Consider the following 27,837-nt stretch of genomic DNA (forward strand, 5'->3'; position numbering starts at 1 on the left):
TATAGAAAAATAAATTGAAAAAAAAGAGGTTGAATGACGCATTCCTTTGCCTTCCCCAAGCTCATTACAAAACAGTTTCTCAACCATTCGATTTAAGGACTAGAGCATCTCTAACATTATGAACGCATCGGGGCGGGGGGGGGGTCCTCTGAAGGTCAGGCCAGGGTGCGACCCCAGCTACCACCATGCACCCCCCCCCCGGCCACGGCACCTCCACTTTTCCTGACCTCCACCGCAGGCGGGGAACCACCCCCAAACCCCAACACCGCTCCCAAAGTCTCACTCGGCGGAACCTGACCACCGCCCACGTGGCAGGGGGGGCGGGGACGCGTAGAGCACCTTGGGCCCGGACCTCTGCGCCTGCGCACTGCGCGGGCTCAAGGACCCGGATTTAAAGAGACAGGCGCTACAACCGTCGTGGCGGCGCGCGGCCTGTGGGCGCCCGGTGCGAGGCCTGCGGTGTGCGCTGGAGCGGGGAAGGTAGGTGCGCGGCGGGCGCGGCGGGGCTGGGCAGCGGGGAGGGAGGCGGCCCGGGGGGCCGGGGGCCCGGGGCTCGACGCGGCCCGGGAGCCAGCCCCCTCGGCTCCTCCCCCGCCCGCCCGCCGAGCCCCGGGGCACACCCTCCGTGACGTGGCGGCCCCCGGGGAGCCCACGGGGGTTGGCCCGTCGTTCCCGGGGACCCCCACGGTTCCGCGCGCGGGAGGGTCCCCCGGGGCCCCCGCGGAACCACGCTGGCCGCGCCGAGGCCGGTGCGCGTCCGTGCCCGTCCGTGCGTGTCGGGAGGCTTTCTCTGCCGGCCGCGTCCCCTTCCCCAGCCCCGGGCCGTGTCCTCGCGCCCCTGGCCGGTCCGAACCGAGGAACTCGCTTCCCCGCTTCCTGCGCGGCCGTCCCCGGGCGTTCGCACCGGCCAGTCGCTCAGCCCACCCCTGCGAAGGCGTCGGGGGAGGCCCCCCGGGGAAGAGCGGCTTCAGCGCGCTCCCTTCCCGGCCCGGGCTGCGTTCGGGCCCCAGCCGTTTCATTCTCCACCACGTTGGAGGAAACGCTGCGCGGCGGCCGTTGGGGGCTGCGAGCACACGGGCTTGCTCCGAGCAGCGTGGTGCCTCCTCGTGGCCCAGCTCGCCCCGGGCCTCGGGCCCCGCGGAGGGTGGGGTGCTGCGCCGCGCTCTCCGGTAGGCTCCGGGCGGAGCGAGGGGGCGCGCCTCCCAAACATCCTTCTGAGGACCGCGTGGAAACCTAATTCGGCCTGGGCTCCCCCGATGGGCCTGCCCTGCCCACATAACTCACCTCTGCAGACCTCCTCTCCAAGAGAATGCCCCTTGATGAATCTGCGCGCTTTGTGTACGTTTTCAGGGAGTTCAGAGCCCCTTCCCCCAGCCCATCCATGGACTCCTTTAAATTTTCCCACTCATCCTGTGGAGTAGGTATTGTTTTCCCTACTTTGGAAAGAACAGAAACTGAGACACCAAGGAGTTAAGGGTTTTCTCAAAAATAATATAGTCACTCAACTGAACAGTCCCAGTCGCACTCCCATCCCTGATCCCCATCCACCTGCCTTCCTCTGCTTCATGTTGCACTACAGGAAGTAAAGCCTGCCTGTCATTGTAAACAGCTAACGTTATTTCCCTTTTGCAAAGTATGTGCGGGCTGGAAAGAATTTCCAGGATATTTAAAATGAGAACAATGAAGATACTTTAGAAAATATGAATATAAAAAGGTGGGGGGATACCAGGTAGACATAATCCCTTGTTTCCGTGCGGGTTGATCTATCAGTTCCTTTGATTCTTGCCATCCAGTTTTTTCAACATTCCCTGATTCGAGGTGCTATAAATTATGAACAGGCTAATTGCACAGAGGGAGCCTCTCCTTAAAGAATAAGTGCTTCCAGTGGGTATTGAACCTGTGCTGTGTGCCCAGCTCTGTTCTTTGGGCCTTCCTCTTAGAATGACAAGTTAGGTACTATCGTTTTCCATATTTACAGTTGAGGACATTGAGGAAGGGAGACGTTAAGTGACCTACCAAGGTCACACAGCTAATGAGCTGGGATATGAACCCAAGCAGTCTGGTTCTAGGCTCTCCACTTAATGGCCTCTCAAAGTAGGTCATCTGATTACATCACAAATCTATATAGTGAATTATTTTCAGAGGATGGCATATATGTTATGCTTCACATTAAAAACTTCACAAACCTAATGCAGTTCTTCTTGGTGATTAAAAAGAAACTTCAGGATAGCTTGTAATACTTACCAGTCATCATCCATTACGAGTATCGGATGTTGCTGATGGCCTGAGAAAAGCTTTTATGTTATTTGGATTTGATCCCCTTGATTATGATTTACTAGATGTACATGTGTGCATTAGATACTTGAACACCCTTTTGCAAACTGAATTTTCCTGTTTGGAACTTGTCTTCATCCTGTAGGCAATAAATCTTTAATACTTTGGGAAATGTTTAGTTAGTCAGCATGGACTGTGTTAGGACTCTGGCCTCTGGGGACAGTGGAAGCCTAGCTTCTGGTTTATATGTCACTTTTCCTGCCTCTTTTTCATGCAGCTGTATGACTTTGACTTTCAAGATCCTCTTCCTCCCAACCCTCCGCGCACTCGGGCGAAAAGAACTCTGCCTCTTCGGAGAACAACATCGCTGGCCTGACAGAAGACAGTTCGGCCATTGGTCAGAAACAGAGCTGTTTCATGGGCACGGCCTCCTCCAGAGAAGAAAGGCCGTTCTGTCATCCCAGAAAGGCGGTCTAAGACCACGTGCCACCCGCCTTGTTTTCTTGCCAGGGTCGCATGTGGGACTCTGCAGTGGCCCCTGTGAGATGGCCGAGCAACGGTTCTGTGTGGACTACGCCAAGCGTGGCACGGCCGGCTGCAAAAAGTGCAAGGAAAAGATCGTGAAGGGCGTATGCCGGATCGGCAAAGTGGTGCCCAACCCCTTCTCAGAGTCCGGGGGCGATATGAAGGAGTGGTATCACATTAAATGCATGTTCGAGAAACTGGAGCGGGCCCGGGCCACCACAAAAAAAATTGAGGACCTCACCGAGCTGGAAGGCTGGGAAGAGCTGGAAGATAATGAGAAGGAACAGATAAGCCAGCACATTGCAGGTGGGTGGGGAACTGGTGCTGAGAGAAAGGAGGGGGAGAGCAGGACCCCATTTTTTTTTCCTCCCTGCCTGCCTTCTTCTTTTTTGTTGTGTTTGGTTTTTTTTTTTTTAACTTTTTGAAAACATTTCCAAACTCACAGAAGAGTTGTGAGGATAAAAAAAGAAAAAAAGAAAGCTCTTATTCCCTTTCCCCAGACATACCTGTTGTTACCATTTCGTTGTCTTTGCGTTATCATTTGTGTTCCTGTGCTGTTACTCTCTCTGTCCACGCGCGCAGTTTTCTTCCTGACCCATTTTAGAGTAGGTTGCATACGTTATGGCCTTGGCCTTGAAGTACTTCAGTGTGTATATCTTAAGAATAGGAATATTCTCTTATGTGACCGTAACAGTCATCAGCTCCAGTAAATCAATGCCTTATATAATACTTTCATCCACCATCTGTGTTCAGTTGTGTCAGTTGGTCAAACAGTATCTTTTTTTTTTTTTTTTAATGTTTATTTATTTTTGAGACAGAGAGAGACAGAGCATGAACGGGGGAGGGGCAGAGAGAGAGGGAGACACAGAATCGGAAGCAGGCTCCAGGCTCTGAGCCATCAGCCCAGAGCCCGACGCGGGGCTGGAACTCACGGACCGTGAGATTGTGACCTGAGCTGAAGTCGGACGCTTAACCGACTGAGCCACCCAGGCGCCCCTCAAACAGTATCTTTTATAGCTTTTGTCTCTGGTACAGAATCCCACTCTAGGATCCAGTATTGCATTTTGTTGTCTCTTTGTCCTCCTTAATGTGGAACATTTCAGTAGTCTTTTTTTTTTTTTTTTTTTTTAAATGCCGTTGATATTCTTAAAGACTAGAGTACCTACCATCACACCCTCTTATCTTTCAACTTCTTATCCTATGGACTCACAGGTTACTTTTTCCTGGTGGCTTGTAATTTTATTGTATTTTATTAATTTGGTATTTATCCCATAGTTGGCCACTTGGGAAACCCCTTTGAGCTGGTTTCTGTGTCCTAGATGCCTCATCATTTTTTATTTATTTATTTATTTATTTTTTAATATATGAAATTTATTGTCAAATTGGTTTCCATACAACACCCAGTGCTCATCCCAAAAGGTGCCCTCCTCAATACCCATCACCCACCCTCCCCTCCCTCCCACCCCCCATCAACCCTCAGTTTGTTCTCAGTTTTGCCTCATCATTTTTTAAAATGTTTTTTAAAAAACTTATTTTTAGGGGCGCCTGGGTGGCGCGGTCGGTTAAGCGTCCGACTTCAGCCAGGTCACGATCTCGCGGTCCGGGAGTTCGAGCCCCGCGTCAGGCTCTGGGCTGATGGCTCGGAGCCTGGAGCCTGTTTCCGATTCTGTGTCTCCCTCTCTCTCTGCCCCTCCCCCGTTCATGCTCTGTCTCTCTCTGTCCCAAAAATAAATTAAAAAAAAAAACAAAAAAAAAAAACGTTGAAAAAAAAACTTATTTTTATTTTGAGAGAGAGAATGCACACGTGTGGGGGGGAGGGGCAGAAGGAGAGAGAGAATCTCAGGCAGGTTCCACGCTCAGCACAGAGCCCAATGTAGGGCTCGATGCCATGATGCTGGGATCATGACCTGAGCCCAAATCAAGAGCTGGATGCAGGGCGCCTGGGTGGCTCAGTCGGTTGAGCGTACGACTTTGGCTCAGGTCATGATCTCACGGTTTGTGAGTCCGAGCCCTGTGTCGGGCTCTGTGGTAACAGCTCGGAGCCTGGAGCCTGCTTCGGAATCTGTCTCCTTCTCTCTCTGCCCCTCCCCAACTTGTGCTTTGTCTCTCTCGGTCTCTCAAAAAATAAATAAATGTAAAAAAAAAGTTAAAAAAAAGAGTTGGATGCTCAACCGACTGAGCCACCCAGGTGCCTGTTTTTAAAAATATTTTACAAGAGCACACTTTACATACTGTATGTTAGCCAATTTGACAATAAATTATATTAACAAAATAAAATATTTTAAAGTACTTCCTTAATTTTCTGGCATAATGCTCTTAGGCTTACTTTATTTTTTTATTTTATTTCCTTACTATTTTTAAGGTTTTATTTAATTTTTTTTTGGATGTTTATTTATTTTTGAGAGAGACAGAGACAGAATGCGAGTGGGTTGGGGCAGAGAGAGAGGGAGGAACAGAATCTGAAGCAGGCTGCAGATTCCGAGCTATCAGCACAGAGCCTGACGCGGGGCTCGAACTAAGGAGCTGTGAGATCATGACCTGAGCTGAAGTCGGACGCTCAACTGACTGAGCCACCAGGCGGCTCTTACTTTTGAGATTTTAAAGTAATCTCTACACGCAGTGTGGGGCTCGAACTTACAACCCCAAGATCAAGAGTCACATGCTCTGGGGTGCCTGGGTGGTTCAGTCTGTTGAGTGTCCGACTCTTGATTTTGACTCAGGTCATGATTGCGCAGTTCATGAGATCGAGCCTGACATCTGGCTCTGTGCTGACAGTGTGGAGCTTGCTGGGGATTCTCTCTCTGCTCTCTGCCTCTCTCTCAAAAAAAAAAAAAAAAAAAAAACAAGAAATCACGTGCTCCACCAGACTAACCCACCCAGGTGCCCTTCTTAGGCTTACCTCATGTGTATCCTACCATAACCCTGGAATCTGCCATTTCTCTGAAGAGTCCTGGTTCTGTTAGTGGGGAATGGCTTTAAAGAACAAAATCTAGATGCTCTGTATCCTTGTTACCATGAGGTATCTTTGCTTTTAAGCTCTTTTAGCAGACAATTAGAAAATGTATGTTCATATGCAAAAACGCCTGCATATACATACACAGATACATCTATATGCACACGTACATATTCACATGTGTGCATATTTTAGAAATCTTACACTGGTATTTCCAAATCCATTTAGTCCTTTATGACCTTCCTGTGCTCATTTTGACCTTTTTTTTTTTAACTTTATTTATTTTGAGAGAGAGAGACATAGCATACAAGAAGGGGAGGGGCAGAGAGAGAGGGAGAGAGAGAATCCCAAGCAGGTTCGGCGCTGTCCATGCAGAGCCCCATGTGGAGCTCAAACCCACAAATCATGAGATCATGACCAAAATCAAGAGTCAGACACTTAACTGACCGAGCAACCCAGGCACTCTTCATGTGTTCATTTTTAAAGTAATCTATCTTCAGTTAAGTATAGTTCTGGTCACTGAAGGAGAACTATAGCAGTGGCTCTAAAAATGGGCAAAAAGATTTAAAAAAAAAAAAAAGTGGGCATCTATCTATCATTGTTCTTGGAGAGGAGAGAAGACTTCCAAGAGAGAAAGCTACTTCACATATACTCCTTTCTCAAGTTCCCCATCCTGTCCTGACTTGGCCATTGGCCTTAGCCTTTGTCACTTCTTAACTAATCTCCTTCAGAGGAAGAGAAATACAAGGTAGAGTCAGACTGTCACACAGCTCAAAAAACTCAGCAGCTGGGGCTTTTCCTGCCTGTGCCAACCTGACCTGCTCTGTTTTCCATCTTCATTTTACTTTCCTGTTCATCTATAAATCAGGGGGCTAATTCCATGGAGCTGAGTCCCCAAGTTTTATCTGTGAAGATGTGATTTCTGATTTTCCCCAAATCTGGAGATTATTATATATGGGATAAGAAGTAGAGAGTGTTGATGAAAATATAAGTTACTAACAGAGGCAGAGTAATGGGGTCTTTTGTCGCCAGAACCTGCTCCTTCTTCCCCTGCCCCCAGTACTCTGTTACCCACTAGCTTCACTCAAAAAGATCAGTCCAGGGACATCTGGGTGGCTCAGTCCGTTCAGTGTCTGACTCTTGAGTTCAGCTGAGGTCATGATCTCATGGTTTGTGAGTTCGAGTTCCACGTTAGCACGGAGCCTGCTTGGGATTCTCTCCCTCTCCCTCTCTCTCTGCTCCTCCCTCCCTCTGTTTCTCTCAAAATAAATAAATAAACTTGAAACAAAACCAGATCAGTCCACAGCCAACCTTTGTAATGCCATGGTAGTAACTTACCAAGTAAGGCTGTAAGAGCAGTTGTGAGGTTCTTTGGAAGCTTTTCTCAGGGAGTTTTCACTGAAACATATTTTCCCTTCTTTTGGGGTCCTACAGATTTGTCTTCCAAGGCAACAAGCACACCAAAGAAGAAAGCTGTTGTCCAGGCTAAGCTGACAGCCACTGGCCAGGTGACGTCTCCAGTGAAAGGTGCCTCATTTGTCACCAATACCAATCCTCGGAAATTTTCTGGTTTTGCAGGTGAGAGATTAGGGCTGCTTTAGCCATTATGGTTCTTTTAGTTTGGAATCCTATTTGGGATTCTGGCTAAGAGTGGAAGTTCTGTGCTATCTATCTGGCCTCCTTCATAATTCGCTTTCCTCTGAGCAGAGGCAGGTAATGGCTAATTTTCAGCATTCTAGTTGTATAGCAAGCATTTCTTTGTATATGTGAATCTCTGTGACAGCCTAAAGAGGTTTTGTGTTGGCAGGACTTTTTGCCCTTGAAGTAGTCACCTGGGTCGGATGGAGATGATTATACCCTGCCCTAAAGCTTCCTTGTTTTTTGGTACTGAATGAAGTTTGAGAACTTGCATCCCTAACCTTGCCCAAACCAGAGCTGAAAGTATGGAAGAAGGGAGGTGGCATGTGTGTCCTGTGTAACAGGTAGCACTGGGCTAGGTAGGGACTCTTGCCCATGTAATTTGGTTTGTTCTTCAGTTAACCTTACGAAGTACTTTTACGAGGCCTGTCTTATGAAAGAGAAAGCTGACGTCCAGCGTTCATTATGGAATTAGTATTTACGCTAAAGTCTGTTTAACTCCAACGCCTGTGCTCTTTTCCCTGCACCCTGCTGCCTCTATCATTTGGAGACATTTCTGTGTTTCTGTGACTCAGGTAAAGAAAGTAAAGCCAAACACATGGCCTTAGAAGTTGTGCGCGGAGGTGGCTTTTTGTGAGTGAAAGAAGCGTAGGCTTGAAGTCAGAAGTCCCAGCATGTGACAGCTCGCTCGGGGGAGCACGTCGCTCTACCTCTGAGCTTCTGTGGCCTCATCTGTGAAGTGGGAACTGTAACACCTGCCTCGTTTACCACCCGGTATTCTCATGAGCGCTAATGGAGAAAAGATTGCAAAAACAGTGCCTGATTCTGTGGGGGTTTTATTGTTTTAAAACTCTGAGGTTTGGTTTTTGTGTGGTGGTAGGCCAGAGATGGAAGTACAGAAGAGTTCAGGTAGCAATAAGGACAGCATGTTTCTGGAAGGGCCCTGGTCCTAGGGAGGGAAATTTGGGAGGAACTGAGAGAAATGGGGTGTTCTAAATTCTCGCATCCTGCTGAACATCGACACTTTGGAGATTTTGTCCCCTAAAATCCTCTTTAGACTCCAGGTCAGAGATGGGGATGGGTTCATAATTTACAAACCCCAGACAAGAGGAAGCTTACGTCAGCAGTCTGCTTGCTAATGGATCTGCTGCAAGCTTGCAGAACAGAATTTGCTTTGTAAATAGCCACAAGGAAGTAAGAGAGGACCATTTGGGGATGTCTGGAGGAAAGTCTTGCTCATTTAGCCAAATACCTGTTATTTCGGCAAGAATAAAGAAGTGGTGATGGGCGGGTGGGAGTGGTGATGGGCGGGTGGGAGTGGCGAAAGGCTGGAAACGCCTTCTCCCTGGTCTTGGGTTCCTCATCAGTATGAGGAGATTGAACTAGGTAATCTTTAAGGCGTCTTCCAGCCCCAACAGTCTGCGGTAGTGATGATTTCCCACTGACTAATATGTCACTTGGTTTCTTCTCCTGCTCTCCTCCCTGCTTCTCTGGGGTCAGCTTTACCATTGCTGAGGTCTGCTCTCGGCACAAAGGTGACCTGTTCTGTGCGGCACTCATATAAACACATGCGCGTCAGCTGGGCACCTGCATGGGTGTGAGGCCAGTGTTTCTTTCCCATTAATAGCTGTGATGCCTCTTCTTTACCTGTAAGGTGGGAATAATGGTATCCCCCCCACAGGGCTATTTTGGGGGATTAAGTGAAGCTCCAGCAGATGGCTTGTCACTTTCCCTTTCTTCTTTCTCAGCAAGGCCAGTGAATCCTCCCTCATGTTTCTCTCTCTAACAGCCAAGCCCAACAACTCTGGGGAAGCCCGCTCAAGCCCTACCCCTAAGTCAAGCCTGTCCTCAAGCAGATGTGACCCCAAGCACAAGGATTGTCTGCTACGTGAGTTTCGGAAGTTGTGTGCCATGGTGGCTGAAAATCCTAGCTACAACACGAAGACCCAGATCATACAGGACTTCCTTCGGAAAGGTTCAGCAGGAGGTGGGGCCTAGAACATCCTGGATGGGCATTTCCTCTGAAGAGCTCAGAGCCGTGACTGGTTTCATGGGCATGTGAACTATACGGTTTCACGGGGGGAGTGGGGGAGCTTGCTTTGATGTAATCTTCTGTTAATACCATCTTGAAATTCTCTTTTTTTTCTTTAGATTTTTCATTTTTAAGTAACCTCTACACCCAACATGGGCTCAAACTCACAACCCTGAGATCAAGAGTTGCATGCTCTACCCACTGAGCCAGCCAGATGCCACTTGAAATTCTTAATAATTTTGAAGAATGAGCCCTGCATTTTTACTTCTTTTTTTTAATGTTTATTTTTGACAGAGAGAGAGAGAGAGAGATCGTGAGCAGGGAGGGGCAGAGAGAGAGGGAGACACAGAATGTGAAGCAGGCTCCAGGCTCCAACCTGTCAGCACAGAGCCCAGCGCAGGGCTCGAACTCACAAGCTATGAGATCGTGACCTGAGCTGAAGTCGGATGCTCAACCAGCTGAGCCCCCCCCAGGCGCCCCCATTTTTACTTCTTACAGGCTCCACAGGGAGCACAGCCAATTGTTCTTGGGGCACAGTGGCGTCACTCTTCTGCTGCCCTTATTTTATCCCCAGAAGGCCGGAAGGACCTATTGCATTTGACCAAGAGGAAAGTTCACTATCCTGCATGTTGGATAAGGTTTTTGTGAACGATTCATCTAACAAATGATCATTCAGCATCTGAATGTGCTCATCACTGGGGACACTAAAGCAAAACAGTGGCTCCGCCCTGTGGGAGTTCATCCGGGGAGGTAGATGCGTAAGCCACGAGCCACCAGATGCGGTAGCCTCTACCTCTGTGATGAAGTACACGGGGTATTGTGGCAGCACAGACAGCGATGTAGACATCTCTTTCAGTTCCTTGAGTTTATGTATGTGTTTGTTTAAGCTCCCATTTCTCAAGAAGGGTTCTATTCTTCTGCCTCCAGATGGTTTCCACGGTGACGTGTACCTAACAGTGAAGCTGCTGCTGCCAGGTGTTATTAAGAGTGTTTACAACTTGAACGATAAGCAGATTGTGAAGCTTTTCAGCCGCATTTTTAACTGCAACCCAGATGATATGGCACGAGACCTAGAGCAGGTCAGAGGAAGGGGAGGGTGGGCGGCGTTCCAGGTGGGGCTCTGCCGAGCTAGGCACCTGCAACCTCTTTTTTCTGGTTGGGGCATATACTGTTTTAGGAAACTGAAACCCATTTGAGCAAGCTTCCTTTTCGAGAGAGCTTCCTTTACTAGAGGCCACAGCCGTTAGTGTCACAAGGTTGAGGACGGAAATTGGACTGCGACCCCACAAGAGGCCTAGATCTCAGCGACGGCGTTTGAGACTTCCCACTGGCTCTCCTTGGGTTCTCATTCTGGGCCCTCCTTTTTCTTGTTTTTTTTTCACCGTAACTTGGTATAACATTCAGCTTTTGTTTGTTCACAACTCCAGCTTTGGCAGCATAGAAAGTTTCTAACCGAGCGCTGCCCTTACCTGATGACCATATTTGTTTCTTGGTCCAAATTCTACCAGGAACCCAATTGGCTGCGTCCTGGATTAGTCCTTCCTTGCGTCACTTCTCAGCCAAGGCAGATGGCCAGATCCTAAGGCGGGTAGAGGTGCCCTTTCCAGGAACTGTGGGTGGGATAGAGTCTCCAAGAAGTGAGCCCAATATGTGCGAGCTGGGAATAGGAGTGATGATTGAAATCCCTGACTCACCTTTAGTGCTGGGGGGTTGGGAGATACGCTCGGCCACTCTGGGGTTGCAGCAGAGCCATTTTGGTTTTTGGAGACAGGGTGACGTGTCAGAGACGATCAGAGTCTTCTTTGAGCAGAGCAAGTCTTTCCCTCCAGCTGCCAAGAGCCTCCTCACCATCCAAGAGGTAGATGCGTTCCTCCTCCGCCTCTCCAAGCTCACCAAGGAGGATGAGCAACAGCAGGCCCTGCAGGACATCGCGTCCAGGTCAGGGGAGCTGCCTCGTGGGGCTGGGCGTGGGGAGATGCGATCGCCAGGAGAGGAGGCTTTGGGGGTCCACAGCTCTGCAGAGACCAAGCTGAATGTGCCTCACCCCTAGGTGTACAGCCAACGACCTTAAGTGCATCATCAGATTGATCAAACATGACCTGAAGATGAACTCAGGTGCAAAACACGTGTAAGTCCCAGCCCCTCTGATGGCCTGAACTGCCAGCTTCCTTTGTTGCCAGCTGGGGTCAGGGCCTTGGAGTCCTGATCTAGATTTAAATCCTCATTCTGCCTTATTCTTTCGTGTGGGACCCATCACTAGACCTAGTTCAGCCTCCGTCTTCTCACGTAAAATGTAAAGATCCCCTTCTCACGCAGTTGTTAAAATGGAAAGTATGGAGCATGTTCAAAAAATAGAATATGAGTTCCTTGTCCGCCCCGGCCCCCTCTTTGCCATGGCAGCACCCATGGAGGCCCAGTATCTCAAAATGCTGAGTTTTCCAAGAGCTCGTTTTCCTGTGAATGCCTTTAGACAATAGAGCGTCAGCTTCCCCTCTGTATCGAGATGCTCTCTCTCTGAGAACTGACTGCTATCTAAAGCAGTAAGGTCAGAGACAGTGGGTTTTGTTTCCTTGCTCCCATCTGCCTTGGCAGGTTAGATGCCCTTGACCCCAATGCCTATGAAGCCTTCAAAGCCTCACGCAACCTGCAGGACGTGGTGGAGCGAGTCCTCCGCAATGAGCAGGAGGTGGAGAAGGAGCCAGGCCGGAGACGAGCTCTGAGTGTCCAGGCTTCACTGATGACGCCAGTGCAGCCCATGCTGGTAAGGATGCTGCTCCGGCCCCACGTGCTCCAGATACTCCCCGTGCTTGTGAGATCTGCTAGGGTATGATGCTGGAGGGGTTTGGGGAGGGAACAGTGGAATTGCGGAGGGGTGTGTTTCCGCGGGGAATTAGAGGTAACGGAGAAGGCGGCGTGATCTAGCAGAAATACCTGAATTCTAGGCCCGACTCTGCCAGCAAGCTGTAGGATCTTGAATGAGTTACTTGGCCCTTCTTAGTTTTTTCCTTCCCTCACACAAATGATGTATGAAATCTTCTGAAGCATCTACTTAGAATGGTTTGTCGGTCATCTTTCCTGAAAACAGATGGATGTATTAAGTAACTCCTGAGATTCTGTGACCTACCCCAAAGTAGCTCTGAGACTTAGTGGCAGAGCCGAGCTGCTTATGACAGGGTGGCTTGGCCTCATATTCTTCTGGAAAGCACAGCTCAAGGAATGAAGACCAGGTGTGACCGAGATCATCTTGAGCCTCTGTTCATTTCACGAGATGTGGGATTTCCTTTCTGGGATTGGTTTTTCTGTGCATCGGGCCCCTCCACATATGCTGCCGGGCCTACTATGCGGTCCCTGGGTTGCTCCAGCCGGTGCAGTGCCTTTTGTGAACCTGCCTTGTGTGTGCTGCTAACGCCTTCGCAGAAGTGTTCTCTCCCTCCCGGGAATGTGGGATGGCCAGCTCCAAATTTGTGAGCTCACCATCCCGGGGACAGGACTCTTGTCACCGGCAGTAGTGGCCTTTCTGACTTTTATAAGAGCTCTGTCCAGAGTCTGTTGTACAACTTGTCACTTATTTGAAGAGTGGCATGGGTTCTATAGCTTAGTGCTTAACCCCAGAGGCTTTGGAGTTGGGGCTAGCTGCAAACACCAGCCCTGCCATTGACCAGCTATATAGCTTTAAGTAAGGACTCAACCTCTTTGAACGTCTTGTTTTCTCAACCATGAAGCTAAGACAGCGTCCCTCATGTAAGATAGCACATGGAGGGTGTGGCGGGGCTATGTCTGATCTATACCCGTGAATAGCCCCAGAATGGTAGTCAGTCAGTCAGTGTTGTGTGAGGCAGGGTGGCCCTGGTATGTGAGGAAGCACTCCGGCGACCTGTCCTGACCGCTGTCCCTGACCGCTGCCGCCCTGCCAGCCCCTGTCAACGTTCTGCATCCCTTATCTTACCTCTGCGTACCTCCTTTGCTGACCGGTGTGTTTAACAATAAGCCAAGACCCTGCAAGATCTTAAATTATTGAGAAGAAAATGAAATGCTGTTTCAGTGGAAGTTTATTACTCTTTTAAAATGAATCACATTCGTAGTCTTCAAAAGGCAAGCTCCGTGCCAGCCCTGAGGGCATCCTCCGGTCCTCACTCCCCGGGACCTGGACTCTGGGGCTGTCCCTGCTGAGCAGCCCCCAGTGGGAGAGCACCTGTAAGTCTCCAGGCTTGTCTTTCCTCACCCCAAGGCCGAGGCCTGCAAGTCCATCGAACATGCGATGAAGAAGTGTCCTAATGGCATGTTCTCTGAGATCAAGTATGACGGGGAGCGAGTCCAGGTGCATAAGAACGGAGACCACTTCAGCTACTTCAGCCGCAGCCTCAAGCCCGTCCTGCCTCACAAGGTATAGGTTCCTTCTTTTCTGCCGGGACTTTCTTAACCTTCCCGCCTCTAAGACTCTCAGGGGCAGGGTTCCATAGTCATTTCAGCTCTGGTACCCAACAGGGGTTTTTTTGTATCTGTTGAATGAACGTGTGTTTGTTTTTGGAGTCTCATTAACGAGGGGCTGCCCAGTAGGGACAGCCAAAGAGCCCAGACTTGGGTAAGTCAGCAGAGCCCCAGGGGACAGCGATGCTCCCCTTGCCTACTGTGACACTGAGACAGCTCACCTTGCAAGTGCTTGTCTCTTACGTTTCCATGCCCGTGTGCTTCTCAGAGCTAAATTACAGGTCGGGTACAAAAGGCTGTGGAACTGTCGTTCATGAGTTTGGTAAATATTTATCGAGTGTTTTGTCTGTGCTGAGCACTGTTCTAGGTAGTGGGTGTACAGCAGTAAAAAAATGGGCAAAGGTTCTTGCCCCCTGGAGGCTTACATGCTGACGGAAACAGTCCAGTGGGGACATCTGGGAGCCCAGACTCCTGTCCTTCATTCAGGGGCGTTAAGAACCTCACCCCTCAGTCCTTCTCAGCACCAGGGCCTCTGTGAGCCTTGGGGCTCTCTTCAGGGGAAAGCTCCTGGAACATCTGGCCCCAGGAGCTTGTGAGTAGATGGACTTCCTGTCCTTGCTACCCGTTCTCTCCTTGCTCAGACTCCATTTTTCAGAGCTCCGGGGGTGAAGGGGACCTGTTGGGTGGCTCCCGTGCTCCCCTCCCCTTGCCTTCCTGCTAGAGCCCTGAGCCTCGGGCTGTTCATTTCAGATGTCCAGAGGAGAGCTCAGCACTGCCCTCCCTGGGGAGATGAGCGCAGGCTCACTGGCGTGGTCGGACCCAGTAAAGCCACCGAGGAACTGTTCCCAGGGAGCAGCTGCTCAGTGGGCACCTCTGTTACCCAGGAAGAAGTTCGAGCCTGGCTTTTCGGAGTGTAGAGCCCTTTCCAAAGCTTCATTCGTTCCTTGTCTCTCCTGTACTTCGGGTTTGTGGAGAGTGGGTTGGGGATTGAAGTAGAGCAGGACAGGTATACAGGCCTCTCCTGTCCCAGCTTCCAGCCCCATAGGTAGCAAGGGCCTGCGTGCCCGGCCCAGGGGAGGAATCGGCCACAGTCACGCTCTCTGGACCTCCCTGCTGGCATCACTTGGCAGGGGCTAGCAAGGGTGGGACTCCTCCCTCTCTGGAACTATCAGAGACTAGGTTTCTACCTCTATCAGGAAAAACTCTAATTCCAAACATCCTTTCTTACTCATTTTGAAGATGGTTGTGGATTTCAAGCTCTCAGAGAAGACCCTCCTGTTTCCTCACTGCTCCTAAGAGGGTTCATTTCTTCCTTTCCATCCACCTCTTTGTAGCTGACCTGTTCTCCCCACAAGTGTCTGCCTGGCCGCACTCCCTCCTCTCACGTTTGTCCACCCCCACCTGCTCCTGCGCATACTCCACGCCCTTTTTCTTCCTTTTTCCTCCAAACTCTCCTCCATGGCTCAGGGGACTCAACCCAGGCCCACCTCTTCCTGGGTCTGAAATACCCATTCCTCTGGTCTCAATGGCTGGTAAGGCTTAGGTCTGTTTTGCACATGAGTTTGGCTCCCCGTGTTGATGTTCTGCGTTCCTTGTGGGGCCTGGGTTTTGCTCTCTGGCTCAGCTGTAGGTCACTGCTGCCCGTTCCTCTGTCCCTTACCTAAGTCACCCTTTTGCCTCCAGGTAGCCCACTTTAAGGACTATATCCCCCAGGCTTTCCCTGGGGGCCACAGCATGATCTTGGACTCTGAGGTGCTCCTGATCGACACTAAGACAGGCAAACCGTTGCCCTTTGGGACTCTTGGGGTGCACAAGGTACTGGCTCAGGGCCACACGTGTGGGAAGGAGCATGTGTGCGCATGTGGACGTGGACGTATGTGTGCTGTTGGTCTGAATGGAGGGGAATCTGTCACTCACTCAAGGTTAGGCTTATTCTTTGTTTCTGAACTATTTCTGAATGTAGCCCTGAGTTTAGATGTGTTTTTTTTGTTTTTTACATAAAAGGAGCTAGTACGGGGAACTTAGAATTGCATTGATTTCCATTTAGGACCATGTGCTAAGTGCCCTTGTGGCCCAGGGCTTCAGAGCATGTCAAGACTTTTCTGTCCAGTGCTTTAGAGGGTCTCCAGAAGTGGATTGGGACTCCCCATTTTTTCTGCCCTCTTGTTTTTGTCCCTCATGTATCTCCTATCTCATTTTTCTTTACAGAAAGCTGCCTTCCAGGATGCTAACGTCTGCCTGTTTGTTTTTGATTGTATCTACTTCAATGACATCAGCTTGATGGACAGGTGAGGGAGCTCTTTTTGGCTCCTGAGTAGGGAGGCAAGGGCTCGCTCACCTTGGGAAGGAGGGAGGGGAAGGGGCTGGAGCCTGTGCCTCTTTGTACCCAGAGCTGGGGAGGAGGGAGCTGAGAAGTAGCACACTTGCTACACGCACAGTGCTCCACGAAGCAGAAACGGGACCTGCGAGGGCGAAGTGGCTTTTGTGCCGCAGCTCGGTCACGAGAGAGGCTTTGAGCCATGGCAGTCCCTCTCGCGAAGCAGCAGTTCGTCGCTGAGTCCCTCCCTCCTCAGAACTCCTGATGGGGGTCGGAGGACCCTGACCTCAGCTCTCTTATCCCCCTTAGGCCTCTGTGTGAGCGGCGGAAGTTTCTTCATGATAACATGGTTGAAATTCCCAACCGGATCATGTTCTCAGAAATGAAGCAAGTCACTGTGAGCAAAGACCACACCCCAGACAGCCGCCTAGTGGTTTGAAAGGGCACACAGCCCCTTGGTCAGATGTGACTGGGAGAACGAGTCTTAGTTGTCTTATGGGGGCTGCCGACGTGTGTATGTCGTCCACTAGTCACCCCCGGGAGGACAGGGCATGAAACAGTCTTCTGCGATGGGCTCCCCATGTCTCGCAGCCGCAGTAGCTTTCTGGTTGGGAGAATCCCTGCTTTGCAAGACCTTGGTTTGTCGTACTCAAGTCGGGGTGTTTCCAGTGGGCCCCGCACTAGTGTGCGAAAGGGAACCGCGGCCACCTCCCCGCCACAGCAGTGTCTGTTCTCACGCCAACCTCAGCATCTCTCTGTTATCCTTCAGAAAGCTTCGGACTTGGCCGACATGATAAACCGGGTCATCCGAGAGGGGTTGGAAGGGCTGGTGCTGAAGGACGTGAAGGTGAGCCACTCAGCCACTCACACCCTCGGCCTTCTTTCTCTCTCCTGTGGGCCCCCCCGCCCACCCGGTCTCTCCAGCCCCGGCCAGCAGAGGGCAGCGTCAGCCTGAGGTGGCCGGGGCTGGCTGCAGCAGGGCCCTTTCCAGGGTCCGCACGGCTCCGTTCTGTGTCTAGAGGATGGGTTTGTGTATGTTTCCTGGGCCGCGAGCTGGGGGGTCTTGGCCAGAGTGGGCCGGGCACTGTGGTAGAGCCGAAATGTCAAAGGAAGAGGTAAATCCCACCCTTCTGCGGGTTCCATTCTAGTTTGAATCTTTCTTGCTTTTTCCTCTCAGGGTACATATGAGCCTGGAAAGCGGCACTGGCTGAAAGTCAAGAAAGACTATTTGAATGAGGGGGCCATGGCTGACACAGCTGACCTGGTGGTCCTTGGGGCCTTCTATGGGCAAGGGAGCAAAGGTCAGGGCGGCCTCTGGATGGGACTTCTTTGACAGGCACCACTCAGGGTGTAGGCTGGCCTTTTTGCTGGCTTAATCTACCAGCACGGCCCATCATGACTTCAACGGTTCTGGGATCAAGGGCCCCAGACTGGCCCGTGTCACCTCAGGTGGGGACATCTATGTGAGAGCTATAGACTTGGGCAGGGAGAGGTCAGGCAAGAGTACCCTATGCTACCTGGCATTAAGAAGCTCACCATCAACTACTTCCTCGGGGCCTGGCCACTTTCTACTCAGAGAAAAATCTCAAAATCTCCTGACTGGAGGGGAAGTTGGGGTCTGAGGAATGAATCTACTATGTGCCAGACACTGTTCAAGTTGTTTTACTCACCGGAATCTGACAAATTCTCTATGATTGTCCCTAACTGACTAAAGAGGAAATTGGGGCTCATAAAGGTTTAAGTTGTGCGGCTAGTGAGAGGTAGAGGAGGTAGATCCAGGAGGGGCACTCGGCGCTCTGATGCCTGGGCCCAGGGCTTTCCCCTCCAGCAGGCTGCCCCTCACTGGGCACGTGGGGCTGACAGCAACGGCTCCCTCCATCCGCAACTTAACTCGCCGCCCCCCTCAGGTGGCATGATGTCCATCTTCCTCATGGGCTGCTATGACCCAGGCAGCCAGAAGTGGTGCACGGTCACCAAGTGTTCGGGAGGCCATGATGATGCGACGCTTGCCCGCCTGCAGAAGGAACTGGACATGGTGAAGATCAGTAAGGTGAGGAAGGGACCTGTTTGGCCCGGGCCTCTGGACTGGCCATCGTCACTGAGACTGGCTGTGCTTGGCGGACTGCGGGGATCGTTGATCTGTCTCCACGGAGAGTTGCTGATTGTCCATGGGAGCAGTATTAGGCCTTCAGAGTCTTTGAGTGCCAACCTTGTGCAGACCGGCCTGCCTGCTCCCTGGGCCAAACTCTCTCTGGGCAGGGAGGATCCCCTGGGGTGAGGGTCAGCCTTTTGTAAACAGTCACCTCTTTGCACAAGCCTGTGACTGGGGAGGGGAGTAGCATCTGCTTCTTGTTTTGGCGTGGGAACAGCCCAGCACAGCGTCTTTTGTCTTCCAGGATCCCAGCAAGATACCCAGCTGGCTGAAAATCAACAAGATCTACTACCCGGACTTCATAGTTCCAGACCCAAAGGTATCAGCCCAGTGGCCCGAGGCCCTCCAGCCCACAGAACAAGCTTGCAGATTCCGTAGGGCCACAGAGATGCCGTTTCAACCTCGCGGACAGCCCACCTGAGGATGGGGGTCTAGACCGGGCAGCCAAGTGATGGGCCAGTCAGCTCTGAGGAATCCTCAATAGAGGGAGGATGACACTGACCATCCCCTAGACACAGAGGGTTTGCTCGAAGTGACCGGGCCCAGTTCCTTCTGTGCACTGACCGAGAAATTGAGACCCCGGAGGAGAGCCAGAACTTCCCTAAGGTCACATAGCGTCAGCAGCACCTGTTAGCCAGTGCTTTTTGGTTTTAACGGGTCTGTGTTGCTTCTAGCTGGTTGGGAGAGGCTTCCCTGCTTCACCAGCGAGTGACCTGACTTAACCCCTAACAGAAAGCTGCCGTGTGGGAGATCACAGGGGCCGAGTTCTCCAAATCTGAGGCTCACACGGCCGACGGAATCTCCATCCGATTCCCTCGTTGCACCCGGATCCGTGATGATAAGGACTGGAAATCTGCCACTGACCTCCCCAAACTCAAGGTGCCTGCTTACGCTGCATGTGTGTCCTCTGCCCTGCTGTCCTGGCACCCCAGCTGTCTGGCCCGCTCACATGTTCTCTCTCCCCTGAGACCAGGAGGGCAGTGGAGGGAGACCACCTGTCACAGGGCCAGGAGCTGCAGCACCCCGAGGGAGAATGCCGTGCTGCTCTCCTGCTTCCTGCTCGGGGGCTGGCCCCAGGCTGTAGTCTGTGCTGCTGAGAAGAACCGGGGGACAGAGAACAGTGATTTGTACCAACTCCCTAAGAAACAGGGATGGAGTTTAGAAAAGCACTGAGGGGCACCTAGGTGGCTCAGTCGGTTGAGCGGTCGACTCTTGATTTTGGCTCAGGTCGTGATCTCTCGGTTCGTGGGATCGGATCCTGCACTGGGCTCTGTGCTAACAGCGGGGAGCCTGCTTGGGATTCTCTTTGTCCCTCCCTCCCTCTCTAAATAAATAAAAAACATACACACACACACACACACACACACACACACACACACACCAAGAAAGCCAGCTGCTTTTTTCCCTGCCATTTATTTGTCTGTCTCCCCTCTTTGTTCCTTAGCCACACGGACCTAAGACACACCTCAGAGGCCAGTGGCTGGGAAGGTAAGGGAAGGATCACACCTGATATTCTCCGTGCCTCTTCTCAGGAACTGTACCAGCTGTCCAAGGAGAGGGCAGACTTCACTGTGGCAGCCGGAGACGAGGGGAGCTCCACTACCGGGGGTAGCAGCGGAGAGAACGAGGTTACCTCGCGGCCTGCCTCCAGGGCCTCCCTGAAGCAGCCCTCCACCAGTGCCAAGAAGGCAGGAGGGAGGCGGAGCAGCCCCGACAGCCGAGGTGGTGAGGAGAAGGGAGGGGCTGGGGCGATGAGTGTGGTGTGAAGGCAGACATCGAAGGACAGGGACCTGGTCTGACATTCCAGCTCTGAGATCATGTGATTCTCTGCATCCGCCGTGGCAGACGTTGACCGTGTTCCTGTTGTGTGTCCAGCCGCGGGCCAGAAGCCATTCTCCTGGGCCCCCTCCATCTGCTCAGTAAACCTGAGTGACGGGACCCCGGGAGAGCCCACCTGACCTTTGGATAAGCCCCCTCTGAGCTCCCCTCCCGTCTCAGCCGTGTTCCTAGGAGAGCCAGGGCCTGGCCCTTCTGCGTGCTGCCCTGACCTCCGGGGTCCGTGTCTGCTCCCCTCCCCACCGCCTAGTTCTAACCCTGAGCTCTCCCGCAGGTAGCAAGCCCACAGCGAAGCCTCCCCCCGTGAGAGTGGGAGAGAAGCGGAAGGCTCCTGACGAGCCCCCGGGCCAAGCAAAGGTGAGGGGAAAAATGGCGGGGTACCCGCGGCCGGCTTGGCCCGGGGCTGTGCGTTCCCGACCCTGCACCGGAACACGGAGAGACGAGCGATGTCTGGGGACTGATGGCCAGACACGCACCCCACCCCGCCGCGGCTGCCAGCGCCGCGGCTCCACCCTGTGCCCTCTCGTTGCCTTGCAGAGGCGGCCGGCCAGCCAGCAGAGAGGAAGGAGAGCTGTGCCCGCAGGCAGGAGATAGAACAGCCGGGCCTCGCTGAGAGGCTGCAGGGACCCATCGGGCTGCCGCTCCCAAGTCACAATTTACATTAAAGAAAGGGGAGGAAGCCCAGTCTGGGTGGAGTGCGGCTGGCCGTGTGAGTCTGTGCTGTCTGTGCTCGGGGCCAGAGCAGACCGAGCCCACGAGGAGCGGAGTGGGGAGAGGGCGCTGGCTTGGTGATTGTCCCCCAGAGAGCCCTTCACCTTTTGTAGCCCCTTCTCGGTCGTTGGTTTGACAACAGCTATTGAGCACCTACTGAGGCCAGTGATTAGGCTGGCCCAGGGGGGACGTGGGAAGTAAACACCCGATCTCTGTACCGTGTGACGGAGCCACACAGTCCTCCCCGCTAGCCAAAGCAAGCACCGAAGTTTGGCAAGTCAGGCCCTGAGTCCCGTCCCTGGCAGACGTGTAGAACTGTTCCCGTCTTTTCCCTGCGCGAAGCCCTTGAATCTGTCCACGGCCGAGGAGGGCTCCTGACCCCGCAGCCTAGCTAGTTGGGCACGGTGGACTGCTCCATCAGCCGGCATCCCGGAGTCCGAGAGCCACTGGTCCCGCCTGCCGGATGGTTCTCAGACACATGTACTTCCCCCTTCTCCAGGTCCCCGCATGGGGACCCACCCTGTCTTCCTCCTTTCCCTCTAGGCAGGGAGGGAGGGGGGTGCTTCCTCTAGAGTGGCTGGAGGACATGGGTTTCAGTGCCTGTTCCTTTTCTCCACTAAACTCTCCGTGCTGGTGTCCTGACCGCTAGGCTTCATCTCTGGCTCTTGTTGTGTCTCAAGTCCCCTTAGTATCTGGCCTGTGCTCGTCTCTGTGGAGGCCCATCGGTCCCACTGCTGACCGCACTGACCCCTGTGCGTTTGCAGGTGCTGCTGGACATCTTCACTGGGGTGCGGCTCTACCTGCCACCCTCCACGCCGGACTTCAGCCGTCTCAGACGCTACTTTGTGGCATTCGATGGGGACCTGGTGCAGGAATTTGACATGGCTTCGGCCACGCACGTGCTGGGGAGCAGGGACGAGAACCCTGAGGCCCAGCAGGTCTCCCCGGAGTGGATCTGGGCGTGTATCCGGAAACGGAGGCTGGTAGCTCCCTGCTAGGACCGCGGCCCTCCGTCTCCCTTGGCCGCACTCTTCTGCCTCCCCACAGGCCTGTGCTCCTGCTGGGCAGGCAGGCGGCCCCAGGAACCAGGGGAGGCGGGTGGCATTTCTTCTCCAAGCGGTGCATTTTCAGAACACGCCAGCCATGCTTGGTCTCTTCCCGACCAGGATGGACTTGCTGTGGGCACCCCTCCAGGGAAATCACTTTCTCCTGCTGGTTTACATAGATCTTTCAGATCTGGGTGCTGGTTTGGTTGTCTTTGTTTTCTTTCAAAAGCAGCTTCCCCACGCGCCCCCCCCCCCCATAAGTAAAATCTCTTGCAGTTATCCCTGGCCTTGCCCCCCGTCCCCTGTAACTTCCCTAGCGATTAAGGCTATTGAAGGCCGTCCACAAAGCCACTTGCCCCTTTTACTTGCAGGCTCATTTTAAAAGTTGTATTTAAAAGATTGCCTCCGGAAACGCTTCTTATACTTGGCGGAACTTGTATTCAACTTGGCCCTTTTTGCCAGGAATGAATCCTTATTTGAAAGAAAACAAAATGAATTTTATGACTTAATTCTCTGTGTTCTCCTCTTCCAGGGTATGGGTCCTGGTTTGAAGGGAGGGCACCAGGATCAGGTAGGAAAATGGGGCCTTTCTACAGAAGCGAGGTTGTGTGAGCTACTCCTCTGGGGGACATAGGGCTCCAGGAGGATCTGCCTCCTCCAAATCTGGAAGCAAGACTGGTTTTGAAAGTCAGAAACCCACCCGAGGACAAAACCTACACAGCGTCCTTACCAAGAAAGGCTCCTGTGCCACTGAGGCTGGTTTCTTTGAATAAAAGGAAAGCAATTTAGTGTAGAGGAGTGCTGTTCAGTAGAACTGTCTCTGGCAATGGAAATACCCTGTAAATCTTCACTAGCCAAAATAGGCACACTTAGCTATGGAGCTCTTGGAATGTGGCTAACACAACTGAGGAACTGAAGTTTTCATTTTAATTCAACTTTAAATGGTCCCAAGTGGCTAATAACTACCACATTGGACAGTGCAGGGATGGGCCTGGTTCAGATCCAAGCCGAGACTCCGAGGCTGTGACGTCTGAGCCTCGCTTCCTCCCAGAGGAGTGAGGAGAGGACTTGTGCCTGTGTCCTTAGGCTGCTGCAAAGAGTAAACAGATCCAGGATAACCTGTGTGAAGCACTCAGCACAGCGCCCAGTCCACAGTTTTCTGGAGCAGGGGCTGCACGCGTGCCCACTCCCTGCCTGGGACCTGGGAGAGGGCGCCCCAGCCCCTGACTTCCCAGCTCTGGTCACACCACTCCCACAGCCTCGGGTCTGTGTGTGCAGCTCACGCTCTGGGCTGGCGCAGGTTCATCAGGCTGCCCTCTCCTTACAGACCAGCTTCCACGTTTTCCATTCTGCAGACTCCAGAGAGTGAGTTTTTTTGTCTCACTATCAACAGGTCGTCAGGCTTGTTTGTCCATCTCCTGAGTTAAGTTCATGAGCCTCAACCTCTGGAACATGCTGGAGTGTCTGAGTCTCTAAGATTGAGGACCACTGCCTCCCCCAGACCCCCTCCAGTGTGTTCAACTAAGGTGATATTCCGCTGGGAGGCTGCTTGCCAGTCGGCCTAGAGGCCAGCTCTAACCTCGTCTGGGTGTCTACCTGCTGGTTCAAGTGTGTTGGGAGGAAGGGACAGGAGGGGTTGGTACCACCCTGACTCTAGTCCAGCACACTGGTGTTTCTGAATAGGCACCATTCAGTCTCACATCAGTATTGAGAATAAGACTCTCTTTATTCTGTCCTTTGTGGAGACAAAAGCTGCTGCTCCTCTGAGCGCTGACCTACATAAATTTCCACCCCCTTCTCCAGCCTCCTCGGGCCAAGCAGCCAGACAGGGCAGCAGAACAAAGTGTGCCCCTTGGGATTCTGCCAAAGGACACTGTCACTGCCCTTTGGCCCAGCTGACTTAGACCCAACCTACCTGCCCTTACCAGTCACTTAGATTCCAGGTGTGCCCTCATGGCAGAGGGGCCCCACCAGCCACAGGGGATTATCTTAGTAATGAGCCTGGCCCTTTTTGGCCCTTCCCGGTCTTGCTGGGTGTTCTTTCAGTTCGCTGTTCAAGGTACTATGTTTCCTTCTAGTCTCTCTCCTGCGTGTTTTTTTTCTGCCGCTGAGATTATACTGTCTACACAGCTTCGTATTTCCCAGACCCTGGGCAACAACATCTTACACCTCCCCAGCACAGTACTGGAGGCCTGCCCTCCTTGGAGACTGTTTACATGCTGCTGGTTGGCAGCGTACAGGAGGTTGTCCTGGGTGCTCAGCAAGCCGGTCCCCCAGAATAAGGAGGACAGCTGCAGCTCAGCCTCTGGCCTTTACATCCACCAGGCAAGATTGCTTCCTCGAGTCCCAGGGTAGATGTGCATGGAATCTAGCTCTCCCCACACAGGCCTGTGTACACACAGCCATTTGCCCACGAGGCTCAGTGACCTCTGAGCCATAACTACTACAGCTGTATCCAAAAACTACCTTCTGTCTCCCAGGGTCACCTGAAGTCTTGACTGGGCACACTGGCTGTCCTCAGATTCCTTTCTGCCCACATCTTCGAGGCCCATCTCTAGGAGATCAGTGTCAAGTGTCTGAACTCAGTTGGTGTTTCTTGCTATTTAGTCTTAAGGCTGGTTCTTTTGCTACGCAGCTCCCGTCCTCTCGTAGGCTGTTCCGTGGTTTCTCCCATACTCTAGCTGTGAGACCTCGAACAAGTCAAAACAGCACCAAACTTCAGTTTCCTCATCTGTTGAACAGGAATATCAATAAGGCCACAGTGGCCCAAGCATCTCCACAAATAATGCAGTCTCTCAAGAGCATGCCTATGTGCACACAGCCTGGGATTAGCCTGTGGTGTATCAATTCTCTTGTCAGTCTTAACTCTCAGACCTCTGGTGTTCTCCCACCAGATGAGACAGGCTTCTATAGTGAAATTTTATTACAAAATTATAAAGCAGAGCTCTGTAACAAAAAATACACATTTGGGTTTGCTTTAACACCCAAGTAATTCTGAAGACTCTTAATATAAGCCACTTGAAGTAACACATTCACGTCCCCAAGATTTCAACCAATTTATACAATATATATTGTGCATGAATTCCTGTACAGCTTATTCTTACTAGCTTGGATCCAACTATTCCAATATATTATGAACCAGTCAGCTCTCCTAAGTCTTGAAACAAGTCTCAAATGAAATCTCAGAATAATCACAGCAAAAGCCATGGAATAACTGGAAGAATTAGAGGTTTTCATGATAATTAAGACCCAAGGATCCATGAGGGGTGGGGGCGGGGGCAGGGGGCGGTGGTTACTCAGAAAAATCAGGTTTTCTACCTAGATTAGATAGTAACTGAAATGGGATCTTGAATTCCCAGCCTTTATTTGGTATGATAATGATGGATGACGACAAATCGGGGTGGTTTGACACCATTTTTCCTGAATGAAAACCTTCGTCAAAATAGATCAAAAGACTCCAAGGCAAGTTCTTTCTCCAGAATGAAACGATACCAGTTATAATTCTTACTGAGGTTACTAACCTTCAGGATATTATTCGTAACTTCTGTCTAGGAGAGGGACTGTGGGAGGTGGGGAGAGGGAAGGCCTCAGCAGTGAAAGCAAGTTTTAGGGAGAGAGCCAGCATCTGCCCTGAAGTTATTGCTAGATCTTAACTGAGTTGCATAAATATAGACCTGTTTCACAGTGGAATCGAGAAGTGGTGGAATTCTCTGCCAAACTGGTACGCATTGTAAACCATAATATTTACTGTCCAGCAGAAAGGTCAAAGGTCCTCTCACTGACCTCTTGATTCCCCCAATTCCTACAAAGGCTGAGTCCCAGAATCCAGTCATCCAGGGCTTGGTGTAATGTCCAGGTTAAGTGGCCCAGTGGTTCAACTGGCAACCACCTTATGCAATCATTTCACTCCTCTGAAGGGGAATAGTGGTTGATGATGGGGGAAAGCCTAAGCACATCTGTACCAATAAACAGGTCCCCTTGGAGTTTCCCACTGTCTTCCAAAGTCATGCTAGGTTCCAGTCTGAGAGAACTTGACTGTTCGGCAGGGGAGTAGGGTGGGGGCGGTGGTCTGCCAAGGCCCTCGGTGTCTAGGGTTTGTGTAGTTCATCCATTGGTGATGGCCGCACACAAGGCTCTTCGATAGCATGTGTGTGGGTTCTTGACTAAGCTTCTCCAGCAAACCTAAGCCCTTTGGCTCTTCCAGTGGTAGAACAACCCTAAAAGGGCTCAAGAATCCTCTAGCTCAATGTATGGTCTTTCTAAAGGACCTTGAGAATGCTTCTTCCTGACCTGCCCTCAAGTCAGTGTTCTGAGAAAGGAAATGGGAGTAGAGAGTCCCCACCAACCTGGGGAAGTAAGACTTGCAGCTGTCTGCTCAACAGCTGACTCCAGTCTCATTCGGTAACTTCAGATACCCCTCGGGTGTTGAGGTTTGGTCTCCAGGAACTTCAGGAGAAGTGTGGCTAGAGGAGAGCAAGGCTCTCTGCCTTCAGTGAGACCATGGAAAAGAGTGGGACTTCATTCTCAGAGGAAAGTGGTTTGCTATTCCTGTCTGCTGGAGAAGTCAAAGTTAAGCAGAAAGCCCCTGCCTCCACCCAACACTTTCCCTTCTCTCAAACTAACAGGGATGGCATGCGGGCCCTAGAGAAGCAGAGAGGCTGTGTGAGCCGTCTCACGCAAACGGACTCAAACTTCCCAGCAGTTTGGGAGCCGGGGTTGGGGTCAGGAGACTCATCGCTTCCAGTCCCGGCACTTAAGGAAGCAACTCTTCATGACTTTGAAATTTTTCAGTAGCAGTTGAGTTTTGTTTCTCACCAGAGCTAAGTTTACCGGTCCAAATTCAGTCCCAAGGAGAATCACTCTCGGTCTGGTAAGCTAACATCTTTTTGGTCTGAAGAAACAAATGGATTTTAGGCAATGTAGCCAGAGACGTTAGCAAAGGTAGGTTAAAGCACAGAAAGCCAGAGCAGAAATAAATCCAAATGTGCTGGGGAGAAAGAGAACCATTTCTACCAGGACTTCTGACCGGTGAAGGCCAGAGGCAGGGAGCTCAGAAGGACGGGTGGGGTACACAAGGGTGAAACTGTTAGGCTTTCGGATGAAAGGAGGAAGATGCGGTCCAAGTTCTGGCAAGTCCTCTCTTCATCAGGTGCCATCATTACCCCAAGATCACTGAGATAGGGACTTGCCCGTGCAGTCTGTTCCGGATTCCACCGGCCTCCGGCGCTGCCAGCCAAGAGGTGCGCCTCCGCGGCAGGACAGGCATGCCCAGAGGTGACAGCATCCTTGCTCACCCCGGTCTTATGAGCACTGCAGATTTTCTTGTTAGCCTGCCCCTCTGTGAGCTGCCCAGTCTGGAGCCCAGACATCTCAAGCTACGTCCCCATAAGGCACTGAAGAAGCCGGTGCAAGCCCTCACGATCGGAAGACGTGCACGGCTCGGATCACGTACTGCCGGCAGATGGGACACTCGTTCATGCGCTTGCCACACTTGGTGCAGGTCACCATGTGGCCGCACTCCAGCAGGACACAGTCGATGGGCGAGTCCATGCAGATCCTACACAGGTTCTCCTCCACGCTGGACGGTGCCGCTCCCCCTGTACAAACACCAGGCAGGAAGCAGGCGGAGGGGAGGGGAGGCTGTGAGTGTGGAAGAGAACAAACGCCCCAGTCCACACACTTCCCTCAACTGGAGCTCCAGGCAGACATCTCCCCCCCCCCCCCCCCCCCGCCCCCAGTCCTCAATCCCAGCTGCGTGCTTAATCTGCGCCTCTGTGGGGCAGGCTACGGATCTGAAGAATAAAGTACTTGGAGATCAAACACAAGCCAGCACAGGAGAACTAAATAAGGCCAAGTCCTCAAAGCTTAAAAGAATTTTCAGACAGTTGAGGATGTAATATGGTGAGAAAGTGGCACTTGGGGACT

General features: G+C 51.9%; 2 protein-coding genes across 16 annotated transcripts in view; one reads left to right on the forward strand and one right to left on the reverse strand.

Moving 5' to 3' along the window:
- Nucleotides 1-374: 374 nt before the first annotated feature.
- Nucleotides 375-25,365, forward strand: LIG3 (DNA ligase 3). Of its 10 annotated transcripts, none has more exons than XM_032591077.1 (20): nt 375-480; nt 2,552-3,105; nt 7,187-7,330; nt 9,180-9,377; nt 10,350-10,501; nt 11,194-11,360; nt 11,473-11,550; nt 12,015-12,183; nt 13,651-13,806; nt 15,534-15,665; nt 16,059-16,138; nt 16,477-16,564; nt 16,937-17,014; nt 17,345-17,468; nt 18,075-18,217; nt 18,564-18,638; nt 19,052-19,198; nt 19,852-20,044; nt 20,430-20,512; nt 21,631-25,365. In XM_032591077.1, exons 2-20 carry the CDS (start codon nt 2,556-2,558, stop codon nt 21,862-21,864), a joined length of 2,991 nt encoding a protein of 996 aa, XP_032446968.1. In that variant the 5' UTR covers nt 375-480; nt 2,552-2,555; the 3' UTR covers nt 21,865-25,365. The 10 variants fall into 10 exon arrangements, 7 of the variants coding, with proteins under 7 accessions (XP_032446968.1, XP_030151047.1, XP_032446969.1 ...); XR_004342877.1 differs by lacking the exon at nt 375-480 and adding an exon at nt 1,149-1,338 and having other exon boundaries at nt 20,430-20,864; nt 21,631-21,716; XR_003964592.2 differs by lacking the exon at nt 375-480 and adding an exon at nt 1,155-1,338 and having other exon boundaries at nt 20,434-20,512; nt 21,631-21,718.
- RFFL (ring finger and FYVE like domain containing E3 ubiquitin protein ligase) overlaps nt 25,260-27,837 on the reverse strand; it is a 65,704-nt gene continuing 63,126 nt past the window's right edge. For all 6 annotated transcript variants that reach the window (XM_032591083.1, XM_030295194.2, XM_032591082.1 and 3 more), the window contains one exon: nt 25,260-27,509. In XM_032591083.1, coding sequence (XP_032446974.1) covers nt 27,328-27,509 — 182 coding nt within the window. In that variant the 3' untranslated portion in view covers nt 25,260-27,327. The remainder of the gene's footprint in view (nt 27,510-27,837) is intronic.

Source organism: Lynx canadensis, chromosome E1 (assembly GCF_007474595.2).
Source record: "Lynx canadensis isolate LIC74 chromosome E1, mLynCan4.pri.v2, whole genome shotgun sequence".
Lineage (NCBI taxonomy): Eukaryota > Metazoa > Chordata > Mammalia > Carnivora > Felidae > Lynx > Lynx canadensis.

What these genes read in the sequence shown, in the direction of transcription:
- LIG3 (XM_030295185.1), top strand. Translation starts at nt 1,310, where the DNA reads ATGCCCCTTGATGAATCTGCGCGCTTTGT. An exon ending in GATAAGCCAGCACATTGCAG is followed by an intron (nt 3,106 to 7,186) that starts GTGGGTGGGGAA and finishes GGGGTCCTACAG; the next exon opens with ATTTGTCTTCCAAGGCAACA. An exon ending in CTGCAGGACATCGCGTCCAG is followed by an intron (nt 11,361 to 11,472) that starts GTCAGGGGAGCT and finishes CCTCACCCCTAG; the next exon opens with GTGTACAGCCAACGACCTTA.